The sequence below is a fragment of the Odocoileus virginianus genome, chromosome 4, assembly GCF_023699985.2.
Source record: "Odocoileus virginianus isolate 20LAN1187 ecotype Illinois chromosome 4, Ovbor_1.2, whole genome shotgun sequence".
Taxonomy (NCBI): Eukaryota; Metazoa; Chordata; class Mammalia; order Artiodactyla; family Cervidae; genus Odocoileus; species Odocoileus virginianus.
The window spans coordinates 30,262,745-30,279,137 of record NC_069677.1 but is presented as its reverse complement, the minus strand read 5'-3'; the positions used below and the strand labels follow the sequence as shown (position 1 = coordinate 30,279,137).

At 35.7% G+C, this 16,393-nt stretch overlaps 1 protein-coding gene across 1 annotated transcript in view; it reads left to right on the top strand.

The window, feature by feature from the left end:
- The window catches only part of BIVM (basic, immunoglobulin-like variable motif containing), a 100,821-nt gene extending 85,798 nt beyond the window's left edge, over positions 1-15,023 (top strand). Inside the window, 3 exon segments of the mRNA XM_070465909.1 lie at positions 14,166-14,598; positions 14,601-14,986; positions 14,988-15,023. Coding sequence (XP_070322010.1) covers positions 14,166-14,598; positions 14,601-14,986; positions 14,988-15,023 — 855 coding nt within the window.
- Positions 15,024-16,393: the final 1,370 nt, after the last annotated feature.

The window sequence follows — 16,393 nt, the reverse complement described above, 5'->3', positions numbered from 1 at the left end:
CATATTCACAGTGATCTTTACATGGTCAAAAGCCAGAGAAAGCACTTTTGATGTGTCAGTATTTACTGTAAGCAAATTCAAAAAGTCTTATTTCTGTGTGCCCTGGATCTTACTTTCGAGTTAAAAGAATTTCAAGTCAATAAAATGTATATCCCTAATTAAAATTTCACATTAATCAGAGAATAGGACCTGCCCTATTCCCTCCAGAACCCAGGACCAAAGCCCCGCACTGGGAATGTGGGCTGAGTCTCAAGACCATCACTGGGCTGTGAAGATCAAGATGGCAGAGAGAGCTCAGTTCTCCCCAAGACACATCAAAAATCCATCTGTTGATACATGTGAGAAACTTACAGAAAACAAACTAAAAACTGGCAGAAAGTCTCTTCGACAACAAAGGCTATGAGGAAACATCACAGAGTTGGGTTAGAAGGGAATAGAAATACCAGGTCAGGACTTGCACATCCCCCACCACCCCCTCCAGGAGGGGACTCACAAGAGGAGAGGGATTACAAAGACTCCGAGATCCTCCCTGGGGAGTAAGGGGTTTGCCTCAGATGTTGGGATCCCATCCCGGTGATCCAACACCAGGAGGGTGAGACCCACTAGCTGGTATGAAAACCAGTGAGATTTACAGGGGGTTGGAAGAAACCCAGACTCCATTTATGAAAAGTGTACACACATCCTCCCCATCTACCCCCACACACACGTGTCTCTACATTGTTCTCAAACAAATATTTTATATTTTGCCCAGTTTTTTGTTTAATTTCAATAAGTGGCTTGGGAAGACCTCCACAGTCTGCCATACTAGAAGACATCAAAAGTTGCATGATTTGTTAAGCTTATATTGCAACCCCCATGGACTGTAGCCTGCCAGGCTCCTCTGTCCATGGGATTTCCCAGACAAGAATACTGGAGTGTGTTGCCATTCCCTTCTCCAGGGGATCTTCCCTACTCAGGATCGACCCTGCTGGGTCTCCTGCATTGCAGGTGGATTCTTTACCAACTGAGCAACCAGAGAATCCCTAAGTTTATAAGAGCACAATATAATATTTAACTATAGTATTACCATTCAATGGTTAATTCCAGAAAGTCAGAAGACAATCAAATAAAATATTACCTATTCTAATCAAATTAATTATATCCTACACCTCAGTACAGCTTTTATTATTTTGACATATATACTAATTATTATTCTCATAAGAAAAGATATTTTCCAAAGCATTATATATAAATACTAGAGAGAAATGTTTAATGTAGATGTATCACAAACTAACCCTAGTATCCAACCTACATATACTCTCATACATGAATTGTTATTAGATTTGCTAAAAGCTTGTTGTATAGATCTTTTTTTTTCTGTCTTGGAGAAAAATGGCTCTTGTAATAACAAAATCAGCATATTTCTATTGCTCTGTTCTTACTTGTTAGTTTATACTTTTATCATTATTATTACGATCTTTTTGTTTTTCCATGTTTGAATTATTTTTTCTAATGTTGAGTCTTAACTGTTTGATTCACATATATTTACTTTTTAAATTTATATAAAAATTGTAATGGCACAAACTAGCCATGATCAAATCATGTCCATATTGTTAATTCCTAAAATAATTCATCATATTGTATATCTTACTTTTATATATTCTTTTCTAAATATCCTACAGTGATAATTGTGTTTGGTTTACTTTTTAATATGTGGTTAGGTTAAATTTAGAGTGAATATATTTTCCCCATTTTTCAGGCTCAACTGAAATATACAAGTTATTTTCTGATGAGCTATTAAAAACAATATTCTTCACATTCTGACACTCCCAACCCATGACTAAATGAGATTTAGGATTATCATCTGGAAATAGATGCATCATTTTGCTTAGAAGGTAAAATGTTTAGCTCAATTTTCACCCTCAATGGCTATTTTTATTTTGCTCTTTTCTATTGCTTGCTCTTGGGGAAACCAGTTGCCATGTTGTAAGTGAGCTTAGAAGTGGATCTGAGACCTTCCAATAGACAAGAAAGTGAGCTTGAAAATGGATCCTCTTTCATTTGAACCTTGAGATGACTGCAGACCTGACCAACACCTAAATTACCACCTTCTTTGAAACAGTGAACTGAGACCACTCAGCTAAACCATTGAGGATTACTGACCCACACAATCTATGAGATAAAAAAAAAGGTTTGCTTCTTCAAGCCACTTCACTTTTAGAGCAATTTGTTACATAGAAATAGATAGCTAGTACATCTTCCATTTCTTTTTAACCAATATCAAATTTAAAATAATCCCAAGTGAGACAGCAATGTATGGGGAAAAGAGAATAAGACTAAACCAAGTACAGTTAAAGCAAAATTGTGGTCAACTCTCAACTGTCTTTAAGTAGAGAAATCAGAGATGCTCATCTCCTAAGAGAAGGTGATTAAGAACCCTGGCTACCAGTCCCTCTGATTAGGAAGAGTCGATCCAATGCTGGGAACTAGAAGAGATGAATGGAGTTAAGTGTATAGTCTATGGGCCCCAAACACTGCTCTACACATGAACCAAACCCACAGCCATGGCCTCACCTTCACAATCCTACATCTCCGTGAGCTCTCATGGAAGTGTCTCTGGTTCACTTACAGACTACTGATTGACATCTGCTCTCAGCTGAGCTTCAGGTTCATCGTGATGCTCTGTGTTCCAATAGATGTTCCTTATATGTATTTGGCACAAGGAATTATAGTTTTAATTGGATCCAAAAGCTGACATTCCTGAGAAGGATATTCATTTAAAGCCACAAAAGAAATGCTATCAAATCCTTTGGGAATAATTCTCAGGAGAATTACATTTCCTGTCATGTGCTTTATCTCTTTCACAATATAAAAGATGAGATTTTTTTTTTCCTTCTGGAGAGTTTTAAGATCTCTGACATCTAGTTTAAAAGTGATGAACGTGCAACTTCAGTAATATCTTGCTTTAGTCGTGGGAAACATCAATTGACAGAGCTATGCCTGTGATGTTCATTCTAGTGCACTCTATCATAGCCACATTTTTCCTGTTAAAATCTGGATTTGGTCCTGTCACTTGACTTGTGGAGAATAGCTTATCTGGTTTCAAAAATATCTTTGCCAACTATCAGTCATCATTAGTGGAAACATCTTTTTTTTCTTCCTGCTTCATCCTGTCTAATAATTCAATAAGCATACTTTCTCAATCACATCTTTGTTGTCCTTTCTTGGCTTATTCTGCTTCACTCCAATTTTTCATCTTAGTGTAGTTGCTCCAAATGCTGGTGCCTTTTGAAAAATTGACATAAAGCTTCCTTCCCTCTCTGCTTTCATTCTCTTTACTTGCAAAGTCAGGGATCCTGGAGCCCAGAATAGATACCTTTATTTGCATTTGCAAAAGACCACCAATGAATATCTAGAGATGTATGATTATAAATAAGAGAGGTACATGGGGAAATGTTCATCAGCCAGTTGCTCTCAAAAGGCAGTCGGGCAGGCTGTTATATAAGAGCTCAGGCTTTGCCATGAGTGGACCTGGGTTTTCACTGTAATTTTGCTATTTAATAGTCTGGCCTTAGGGAAAATTTTAAATGCTTTCTGGGTATGAGATTCCTTGCATATTAAACAGTATTTACCTAGATATTGCTTTGAGTTTTACATGCTATAATGTATGTTAAGTGCTTTTAAAAGAGTCTGGAATATAATAAATGCTCAGTAAGTGTCAGCCTTGCCTCCCCCCAAACAAGTTGGTTTGCTAGGTATGCTGTTATATTATAGGCTTTTCTGTATTAATGAGATAGATATTTTCTCTATCATTAAATATACAAGGATGGAATTTAGCCTGTAAGATAAAAATATTTAGGAAATTATGAAGCTCTTTTTATAGGATTTACTTCAGGTATCTGTGGACACACAGTTCGCTGATGAATAATGTATAACCACCTGTTATTAAATGTGTGCTCCATTATCAAGAAATGCATAATTCCTGATAGGTAGATAGTTAGATGACAGCTAGATAGATAGATAGAATCATAAGATCACAGAATTTGAAAAATTAAAATGATCTGAAAAATTAGTAATGCAACCCCTAAAGTTACAGATGGAGGGGGGAGGGATGAGGCTGAATTTACAAGAATGCAGTTCTCCCAAATTCCATTACTGTACTATTACCACTATGCCAGTAGGTGGTCTGTAGATGTTTCCATAGAATCCTCCAATCAAATAACACCAAAGAATTTATAATCCTTTGCAACTATTTGTACAACAAAAAAAGGTTTAAAGAATTTGAATTTGTAAGTCTACTTACAGAAGATCTTTACAGATTAGCTGCTTTTTTGATACAGCAAAGGATTTTGCCTGAACTATATACACTTCTCATTTGAGTCTTTTTGATCATTGTAGGGTAGGACAATAAATGGCCTTTGGAGATAAAAACGGATTTGAATCATTCAACCACACACAATCAAAATGTGTTGAAAGTAATAGGTTCACTTATCAAGTAAAATTCCCAAAGTGTATAACCTTCTCTAGGCCAGTATGCTAAGCCTTTTGGCAAAGTTTATTAGCACTTTAAAAACACTAGAATGAAAAAAAAAAAGTCTCCCTGATTTCAGATTCAACTAAAATGTACTGAATATCAACTATGTTTCAGGGACTTTAAGGAATGCTTTTTACACATATAATTTTAATTTATTTTATAACTCTATGGAGCCAGTGGAATTTATATTTAACTATTGATGAAACTGATGTTCACAAAATTAAGTTATTTATCTAGAATTACAGATATTCAAGTGAGAGAGCTAGGTTTCCAACCTGAATTTCAATTACAAGTACAATGTATTATACTGTAATTGCCTCAGAAAGCTTCTTGAGATTTTTGTGTTTGTTTTTACCAAGAAAAAACAATATTAAAAAATGTTCAGTAAAATAAAAACAAACCAAATATAATTACTCTGGTATAGCGTTTCTGTGTTTTTGAGTGTATTTCCAAGTGATATTTATCCAAAGGCATTCATAATTTTATGCAGGTCTAATCCCAATGTCTGCTCATATTTATTCTCATTCTAACTTTTGAGCATGTCACCATGTTTTTGCAAGTACTTTCTACTATTTTTATGAGTGTATATTTAATCACTTTGTTGGACAATGATTCATTCTATATTCCATTAATATTGAATATTTAATACATTAATGAACAATTTGTGAATATAGATTTTTCCTTTTGTTTGAATAATTTTATGATAAATTTCCACTAATTAGAGTCCTGAGTTTAAGAATATGGATTTTTTTCTCTTTATATTTATTGACATATTTTTGTTGTGCTGTTTAGTCTCTTAAGTTGTGTCTGACTCTTGGGGACCCCATGGACTGCAACATGCCAGGCTTCTCTATCCTCCACTATCTCCCAGAGTTTACTCAAACTCATGTCCATTGAGTCGATGATGCTATCTGACCATCTCATGCTCTGCCACCCCCTTCTCCATTTGCCTTCAACCTTTCCTAGCATCAGAATCTTTTCCAATGAGACAACTCTTCGCATCAGGCAGCCAAAGTATTGGAGCTTCAGCTTCAACATCAGTCCTTCCAATGAATATTCAGGGTTGATTTCCTTTAGGATTTACTGGTTCGATCTCCTTGCAGTTCAAGGGACTCTCAAGAGTCTTCTCCAGCACCACAGCTCAGCCTTCTTTATGATTCAACTCTCACATCCATACATGACTACTAGAAAAGCCATTGCTTTGACTATTGGACCTTTGTCAGCAAGACGATGTCTCAGTTATTTTTTTTTAATTATATAAATTTATACTTTATTAGTGACCAATCTTGCTCTAATACCTACAATGTTGGAATAATAAAAAATAACCAAAGAATAGAATGAAAATATCCACTCATTTATGGCAGTTGACATATAGCAGACCACATACCCAGAAGGTTCTGGTGCTTGGTTTAATACTCTGGCTGTTACCATCTTCAAAGTTTTAATAATTTCATTTTTGACCTTGTGATTTGTAAGTGAAGCCCAATGAGACAATAAAGCAAAAGAAATAGGATCAAAAAATGATAGCATGTCTGCAGTTCCTTGGCCCCTCACTTGCACATAGCAGCAGAAAGCATTCCCCATGTCTTCTGATCACAAAGTTTTGATGCACCTACAATGTGTGGGAGCTATGTGAAATTCAAATAAAGGTAAGCCCACTAAGCTTATGCCTGCGTGGAGGTATTAACAGCCCTGAGAAATCACATCTTTTCAATCAAATCAGAATTTGCTTCAAATGCAGAAGAAGGCAGCACACTCTAAGAAAAGATGAGCCACCTAGGAACTCTATCATATCATTTCTTATCAGTGTTCCTTTCCTGTAATAGCCAACCATTTGCACTGGAAATGATGATGGTAAGAAAATGAAAGACATGCCAACCCATAGTTCTTTTTCTTTTCAGTCCTTCCTTAGATGTAAATAAGCTGAAGATGGTGTTGATAGAATGTACAAATGTCAAGAAATGAAAAAAAAGCAGTTGCTTAGGGTTGTATATCATATTCACTCTCTTGGTAAAAACAGTAAAAAAAAATTGCAGGTATGAACTATGGAAATACAAATTGTGCAATTTTCATAAGCTGTGTATGAATCAAATGCTTTTATACTTATATAAACAGTGAAATCCTTGCTAACAACTTAAAATTTTTAATTTTCCATACTTACAACAGCATTAAGTAGCAAATAAAAAAAGAGAGAGAACACTTTCTATGTTAGAACACTTAATGTCACTTTTTTCCTGCTTTTTTGAACCAGGAGCCCTATATTTTCCCTTTGCACTGAGGCCTGCAAATTATGTAGCCAGTCCTGTCTTTAAGTATTGAGAAGCTGTCAAGTTTATGGTAGCAGATACATGTTTTCAAAATTCTGATTTTAACTTGAAAGCTCAATTTTTATCATTGGCCACAAATACTGTCAGTTGCTTGCCTTGAAGTGACAGGCTCACTTCATTCTTTTTTGAGAAAATGTCTGCCAAATACTCAAGTCTGAATAACCATAGCTTCTTTCAAGCAAGAACAGTATTTCATTTTGAAATAAAGGGGAGAGTTCAGCTCTGAACAATTGCACAGTGAAATAGCCACCACTTTTGGTATACAGCAGAGCTGCTTTATACATATTTCTTCACAACAATATTAAAAAGACTAATACTCAAAAATTGAGATTGAATAAAATTAATAATATTTACTGCTCCATCCAAGGCCTTTCCCCCCTTTTCCTGTATGTGAATGACAATGAAGAAATGTCTACCAGTATCGTTTATTGCTATACTTTGATTCCAAGTAAGACGACTACTTTGATTCCAGGTAAGCAGTGTATGCTCCCATGGTATTTGCATCATCTGTGTAAATGTAAACATATATTTTTTTAAGTACATTATTTTTTTTAGTAGTATTATGACAATTTTGAAAACATGACCTCCAGAAAGAGGGTCTCTGGGGCCTTCGGAGGTTTACAAACCACACCAAGAATAACTCCGCTAGTTGATTTCTTGTAAAGGGGAAAATATCATATGTTATTTGAAATGTATTTTGTACTTAAATAAGAAATTAAGCTTCACTAAATTTTTAGTCTGCAAATGGACACCAGAACCCTCATTTTTGCATGTTAAATGAATATATATCCCACATAAAAGGTAAAATATACTAAGGGAAGAATGAGATTTCCTCAGTCCAAAGAGCTTGACAGTGATAAACTTACTCTTTTGTTCTTTTGATAACCTTATGCTTTTGTTCTTTTACTCTTTATATTTTGACTTATGATGTCAAGACTGTTTGTCTATTCTGTTATGCTTTTGAGCTGGCTAATCCCCACAAACATGGTCAAAGACCTTGAAATATTTCTGCCAAGAAAGAAGAAGCTAAAACTAAAAAAGAAAACCAAAGCAAACTGAAATGATAGAGCTGGCACTTCCACTCCTTAAGTGAGCTTGTCATTTGTCATGATATTAGGTTAAAATCCATAATGAACTAATCAAATATGATAAGAAGTCAGTCAAAGTGTTCCAAAGTATCAAAAAAACTATTTGATAGTGAAGGATTATGAATAACCCTAAAAAGTATATAAAAGTATATACTCTATTTGAAACTTTAAAGATATATGTATATATATAACACCTGTCTATAGTAAAATCATGAGTGTTTCCACTTATAAATATTAGATAAATTAAATAAAATTATGTAAATACAAGTAAAAAGATTATCAATGATGTAATGTATTAGGATCTAAGGATTATTATTGAATCAGTTCTACACACATGAAGTTCATAGAGAAGAAATGAGTACTCCAAGCAAATAATAATAAAAAGAAAACAAAAACATAGTATAATAATACCAATATTAAACAAAATAGAATTTAAGAAAAATTATAAATAGAAGAACATAAAATCCTGATAAAAGAACAACTCATAAAGAAAATACAATAATCATGAATGTATATCACTAAAACTATAACCTTGAAATATATGAAGCAAAATCAACACAATGGAGAAATTGACAAATCCACAAAATGGGAAAATTTTTATATCTCTCTTTCTGAAACTCATAGATAAAACAAATTTAAAATAATCAAGAACATTGGGGAAATGACCAACACTGTTAATAAGCAAGTGTTAATAAACTTGGTAAGGTCTAAGAAAATTTGACATACAGTTGACCCTTGAACAATGTGGGGTTAGGGGTGTTGACCCTGTGAGCAGTTGAAAATACACCTATATTATAGTCAGCCCTCTGCACCTGTGGTTCTTCCAACCCTTTGGATCCAATTCCTACACACCATGTAGGACTGTAGTATTTACAACTGAAAAAAATCTGCTTAAAAGTGGGCCCACATAGTTCAAACCCATGTTGTTCAGGGTCAAGTGTATTCATAGTTTTCTACCCATCACTATGAAATGGGTATTCATTTAACTATTACAACAAAAAATTTAAAACAATCTAAATGTTCACTAAAAAGAAACAAGATGAAAAAAAAAAATACAGTCAACCATTAAAAATAAATTTATATTGTTTCAATATTTTTAAGTGAAGAAAAAATGAAGACGGAACAATGCATATAGTTTAACATGCATGTGCGTGTGTGAGCGTGTGCTAAGTTGCTTCAGTCGTGTCCGACTCTTTGCGACCCTATGGACTATAACCCACCAGGCTCCTCTGTCCATGGGATTCTCCAGGCAAGAATACTGGAGTGGGTTGCCATGGCCTCCTCCAGGGGATCTTCCCGACCCAGGGATCAAACCCGTGTCTCTTAGGTCTCCAGCATTGATGGGTGGGTTCTTCACCACTAGTGCCACCTGGGAAGTCCATAGTTTAACATGTGCATGTAAAAAAAATCACATGTATAAACAAAATATGTTCGAAAATAAATTTATGACAGGTGCTAATTAAACTATTGATAATAATTACCCTTGAGAAAGGACAAAGAAAAAGATTTACATTTTAATCACTTGCATAAGCATTGTTTGAAATTTTTATGACAAGGAAGTATGTGAATATAATAGGTATAATAGAGACAGAAGAAGAAGAAATAGGTATAATAGAGAAGAAGAAAATGTAGCTTTCCCTATCCTTGGGTAATGGTAGGATGCTGCAGCAGAAAGCAAGCTCTGTATTGGGAAGACTGTGGAGAAAGAGGTGTCCTCATAATGTGAAAGTGTAAACTGATATAAGAGAAGGAAATTTGTTAGTACCAATGATCACTGACATCATCTAAATGTTTTCTGGTTAACAGTTGCATATTGAGCTGTGTTAAATCAAACTCATTCCTGAAAGTCACAGAAGTAAAAATCAATTTATAAAAGGTTACAATTAATGTCAGTAAAACAAAGAGGGTTTGTACAATTAGTAAATACATATAAGTTCTATCATAAATGTATTTTGAAGGAGCAGGGTAGGGAATGGTTCTCCTGAGAAAAGGAATACCTCTGACATCATGCTATACAAATCTGATGAAATCTGGAATGATTATGCTTTATTTTATCTGTAAATACTCTTTTAGCAGAAAGTATTCATTGTTCCAAAATCATTGCTTTCTTGGGCTCCAAAATCACTGTGGATGGTGACTGCAGCCATGAAATTAAAGACGCTTATTCCTTGGAAGAAAAGCTCTGACAAACCTAGGCAGCATATTAAAAAGTAGAGACATCACTTTGCCCACAAGGTCCATATATCCAAGTCATGGTTTTTCCAGTAATAATGTATGGATGTGAGACTTGGACTGTAAATAAAGCTGACTGCTGAAGAATTGATGTTTTTGAATGTGGAGCTGGAGAAGACTCTTGAGAGTACCTTGAACTGCAAGGAGATCAAACCAGTCCGTCCTAAAGGAAATCAACCTTAAAATACATGAGATCTTTAGGAGAGTTGTGACAAACAGTGATCCAGAGAAAAAAATTGTAATATCACTAACATTAACCTGGCTTCAATTCAGTATTATTTCATTTCAAACATGATAAACTGGCAGCAAAGAGCTAGTTAATTAATCAGCCAATATTACACTAGAATAACTGTTTACAATTGTGTGAATCTGTATTTGAGGACTGTTAGAGAATATCTTAAAGAAAACATCAAAGATATTTTGAGAAAAGGATTGAAAAGTGTGAGAAAATAAAATAATTATTTGCCTCTATAAACAGAGCAGAAAAAAATTAATGAACATAAATCCAGAAAAAAAGAAAGAAAATAAGTTCCAGTACATCCACATAAGCCAAAGTCTTTCAAACAAACCAAAATTTCAAAGAATGTTCACAGACCAAATATCAGCTTTAGGAAAGATAATGAAATGTAATGACAACCAGCATGTGAAAAAAAAAGAATACCTTATTTTCCATATATAATGTCAGTTGAATCACAATATATCCCAATATTTAAGAAACAAAACCTGTGAGCTTTTAAAAATAAAGATATGGAAAATAAAATCTAAATGATAATTGGGAAAATTTTATTTCATATTATCATCAGGAGATGATACATTAGAACTTCATTTCAAGGAAACAGATTCTAATTTCATACACAGATGTTTTGGAAAAATCAATAGGTCACAAGCTGTTATTTGACTAAATTGGCCCCTTCTTTGAATTGAAAGCCAGCTGTTTGCCTGCCAGAAAGGAGGACTCTTCATAAATGAATAAATAAATAAATGGAAAAAGTAAGAATGGTTGAATGCATAAAGATGGATATATATTCAGTTAGATATTAAATATAGTAGTCATTAAAAATGATGAATTTTTTTTTAAATTAAAAAGAGAAATAATAATAAAAAAAAAAACCTGTTTCTCTGATAAAAGTCCCTAAATAAGAACCAAAATATAGTTGGGAATACACAGATGGTACAGGGTATTAATGAAGTATACAAACAAATAGAGCAAAGAACTGATTTAAATATAAGGAGAGATTAACAGTTGGGCCATTACCCAAAATAAAGGACACCGAGTTTGTAATCAACCCAAATCTATTTTCTTCTATTTAAATTCCAAACTAATTGAGAGTTAGGACTTCTGATGCAGTAATTGATGAACATAGATCAAAAGGATTTATAAGTAATGGGACAGTTCTGAGAGCCCAAAATGACAGCTGAATATGACAGAGATGCCAAAGGAAAAAGCTCAAATTTCTTGCATCTCTAAACACTGAAATGGCTGACTGTTTCCTTCTCAGCATGGGCATGTTTAGATGTCTGAGAATTTATTTCACAGATAGAAATATAATCCTTTTTTTTCAGTTGGCATTAAGCATGGGAGAATCTCTCATATAGAGCCAATTCTAATTTTTTAATCTCAAGGCAATGAGTTTTAATTATTCCCTGTAAATTAATTATCTGAGAAAAAATAGCATGCACTAGTGTGGGCTACAGTCACTAGACACTGGGAAGAGTTAATGGGCAGCTGGCCTATTACCAGTGAAGGAGGAAAGCCTTTGGCCTGAGTCCTTAAATTTTATCTAACTCACTTGTTAGATCCTGTTTAAAAAAAAATCAGAGAAGTATGGAAATTATGTAGTGCATGCAAAGGAAATATTTATGATACAGTAAAATTTCAAAACTAGTATATACACTGTGATGACAAGCATTCAAAGACATCATAAATGTGGAAAAAAAGACTAGAAGGAATTACAGAAAACTTTTTAACAAATCGACTGGGTTAGTGGGATTATGCAACTTTTTTCCTTTGCAGTACTTACCAAACTTTTTTGATGATGTAATGTCATTATTAAAGTTTTTAAATTTAATGAAAAAATCATTTTAAGATTATTTAGATTGAGGGAGACTATTTATTGTTCATTAAAAAAATACCAGTGTGCAACTTGAATTCTTCCCAAAGGGTTTACATTTTAAAACAGCTAGACAAAACTAACAAGTACATGTTTCCAATCAACAAATGACAGGATCTTGACTTACTACATATAACATTAGTCACATTGTTTAAAAGAAAAATTAGTCAGAGTTATAGTTATTTTGTTTCAGTTTTTTATTTTGTCTTACTGCAAAGCTAGAGATACTAGACAAATTGGTAGACATCATAATTTCTTAACCATATAGAGATATTAGTGAGAATAAAAGTCATAAAATAATAGCAAGCAAAATGCTAAACCTTGCAGTACCACTAGAGAATAACACAGTAGCAAAGCTTCTTTTGGGCTCTGCAGGTGGCTCAGCGGTAAAGAATCTTCCTGCCAATGCTGAGATATGAGCTTGATCCCGAGGTCTGGAACATATCCTGGACAAGGAAATGGCAACCTACTCCAGTATCCTTGCCTGGAAAATCCCGCGGACAGAGAAGCCTGGAGGGTTACAGTCCATGGGGTCACAAAGTGTCAGACATGACTTAGTGACTAAACAACAACAATACAAAAAGTCTCTTTCACAGACTCTTTATCTATAAATTCCCATAGATCTGAGTACCAGGGCAACTATGTCCATCACCAACAGATGCCTATGAATTTGTACCTGATCATTTTCATCTGTGTATTTATTATCTAATGGCCTGTATACTTGCTGTGTTTGTGTTTATTTTGGGTGGTTGTTACAAACGTCATTAACTTTCTTATAAGGTACGCTAACTACCATGCAAAAAAAAATAAGCTACAAAGATACATTGTGCAGCACAAGAAATATAGCTAGTATTTTAGAACTATGAAGGGAGTCTATAAAGTTTTGAATCACTATGATGTATACCTGAAACTAGCATAATACTGTGAATCGACTATATATCAGTTTTTCTTTTCATTTATTTTTATTAGTTGGAGGCTAACTACTCTACAATACTGTAGTGGGTTTTGCCATACATTGTCATGAATCAGCCATGGATTTACATGTGTTCCCCATCCCGATCCCCCCTCCCGCCTCCCTCCCCATCCCATCCCTCTGGGTCTTCCCAGTGCACCAGCCCTGAGCACTTTCATGCATCCAACCTGGGCTGGTATACATCAGTTTTTAAAAGGTGGTAAAAATATTGTTAAGTTGTAGGAGGTGGTACTGATGGTGTTGTTATGATTTAGTAAATGGATTTGTGAATAGCCTTTCAGATAACCTTAGAAAGATCCAATTAGATAGTATAGTTACTAAATGAAAAAAGAAGTTAGAGAAAGGTAAGCTATGGCCTGGGAAAAATGGGAGATATGAGAGACAGAAGATAAGCTGGGGACATTAAATTCACACATGTAGGGTAATGACAGAGGAAGACAGTAAATCAGGGGGAGACCTATCTGAAAGTGCATCGAGCTTTGTCATTAACTCCAGGCATCGTATTTATAGGAGGACTGGTGATATGGAGACATGGAGCCTTTTTAAGAACAAACTGAGAAGTTTGTTTAAAGTCACACTGAATTTTTCAGTTTTGAAGAAACTTCCAGAGAAGCTTTCTTGTAGGATGTTTGAACTAAAGGGCTGGAGCTTGACAGAGAGATTTGGCCAAAGGTTGGGATTTAGGAGCAACTGATTATAGATGAAGATTTAAAACAAAAATAGAGGACAGCAGCTTCTACAAAGTGAAGTTTTAGAACAGAAGGTCAAGGGATAAAATTGGAATCTTCTGATTGTTGACAGACTGGAGGAGAACGAGGAGCTAGAGATAGTGGAAAGGAGTAGAAGAAAAAGTGAGTAGAGTAAAAGGAAGTTTGGGAAGGACTGAATCTGTCAACAGGACAATAGCACTGAGCTATCAAGGGATACACAGCGCAAGAATTATACAGCACAACGGGAGCTGGAAATCTTCCAGCCATCACCCAAGAAGAAGCGTTACATATTTTGGGCTTTCAACCTCCATTTGAGGATATTAGGTTCAGCCCCTTCACTGGAAATTTGATGCTTATGAGATGGTTTCAACAAATTAATGACCACTTCCACGTAAAAGGATGCACATATGTTCTATATAAACCTCATGGGAAGAATAAAACAGCTGGAGAAACTGCTTCCGGGGCCTCATCGAAGTTAACTCATGGATTGAAAGATGAATCATTAGCTTATATCTATCATTGCCAAGATCATTATTTTTGTCCAATTGGCTTTGAAACAACCCCTGTTAAGGTGAATAAAGCATTTAGCAGAGGTCCCCTCACACCACAGGAAGCAGAATATTGGATCTTAATTGGAGAATCAAGCACAAAAATCCTGCTATTCACTGTACAAAATGGGCAGATATTGTTACTGATCTAAACACTTAAAATCCAGAATATTTAGATATCTGGCACCTAGAGAGGGGACGGCAGTATCAAAAGACAAAGAAGGTTGGAGGAAAGTTGCATTGTATCCTAGCCTTCCAGAGACTTGCCTGGCAAAGATTTGGCCTTTGGAACTTTCCATTTGGAACCATTAGACAGGAATCACAGCCTCTAACACACGCCCAGGGAATTGCCAAGTCTGAGCGTGAAGACAGTATCTCTAAGAAGCAGCACAGGTGCCTGGGCCAGTCCTTCAGTGCTAGTTCCCATCAGGACTGGACATGGAGAAAGATGTCCAGTATCCGCAAGAGAAGGAACAGTGGCTGCCTACCATGGTTACAGTGATTATGATGGGAATGGCTGACCACGCTGGGTACCTAAAATGGGTGTCATACACACAGCTGGTCTACGCAGGACTGTGTTAAGGCAGTATGAGATTTTAAGTCTAATAGGAACAGATTTTGTGGCGCAAAACATAACCTTGTAGTTCCTCCAGTAAATAAGCTTGTGTATGATTCTGCTGTGCTGTGCTTAGTCGCTCAGTCGTGTCTGACTCTTCGCGACTCCATGGACTGTAGCTCATCAGGCTCCTCTGTCCATGGGGACCCTCCAGGCAAGAATACTGGCGTGGGTTGCCATGCCCTCCTGCAGGACCCAGGGATCAAACCCAAGCCTCCTGCATTGCAAGCAGATTGTTACCCATCTGAGCCACTGGGGTGATTTCAGACATATAAACAGATAAGCACAGATATTTTTGTCCTTTTAAAGTTAAGGATATTAAACATTCTGGACAGTTTTGTGAAGTCCAATAAAATTACATATAAACAAATCAGACACAGGTTCACTCAATACCATCACAATTTGAAATACTTAAGCATGAAGTGTTTTCTTATGACTAGACACCCAGATACTTGTTGCAGTTCTATTCCTAAGCTCAAAATTTAAGGTACTAACTCTCTGCCCTTAAAAAAAAAAAAAAACAACTGGGGCTGTTGACTTCTAGTTTTTCTCTTGTGGTTAAAGCCCATTTAAAACAATTTAGTGAGTCTAGAAATTCTGTTTACTTGTAGCAGTATCTTGCCTGCCTATATATTTTTCCTTATTAACTTTCTCAGGATTCTCAATAAAGAGGCAAAAGAGAAAAGACTCCAGGCACTGATCTTTTCTGCTGGTGCAGATGGGTGACTTAGTGCACCAACTCAGGTGTTCTGGACTTTCTTGGTATGTTGTTGTTGTATATTGACAAGAACTTTAGGTCTTGACTTCTATAAGTCTACAATAAACCTTGGTTTAGGGATAGAGTAAACAAACAAGTGGGCTTCCCTGGTGGCCCAGTGGTAAAGAACCAACCTGTCAACGCAAGAGACATGGGTTCGATCCCTGGGTTGGGAAGATCCCCTGGAGAAGGAAATGGCAACCCACTCCAGTATTCTTGCCTGGGAAATTCCATGGACAGAGGAACCTGGTGGGCTACAGTCCATGGGGTCACAAAGAGTTGGACACAACTTAGTGACTAAAACAACAAAAACAACATCAAGGAATAAGGTGCTTCCCTGATGACTCAGCAGATAAAGAATCTGCCTACAATGCAGGAGACACAGGAAACATAGATTCGAACCTGGGTCCAGAAGATCCCCTGGAGGAGGGCATGGCAATCCACTCCAGCATTTTTGCCTAGTGAATCCAATGGACAGAGGAGCCTGGTGGGCTACAGTTTATAGGGTTGCAAAGAGT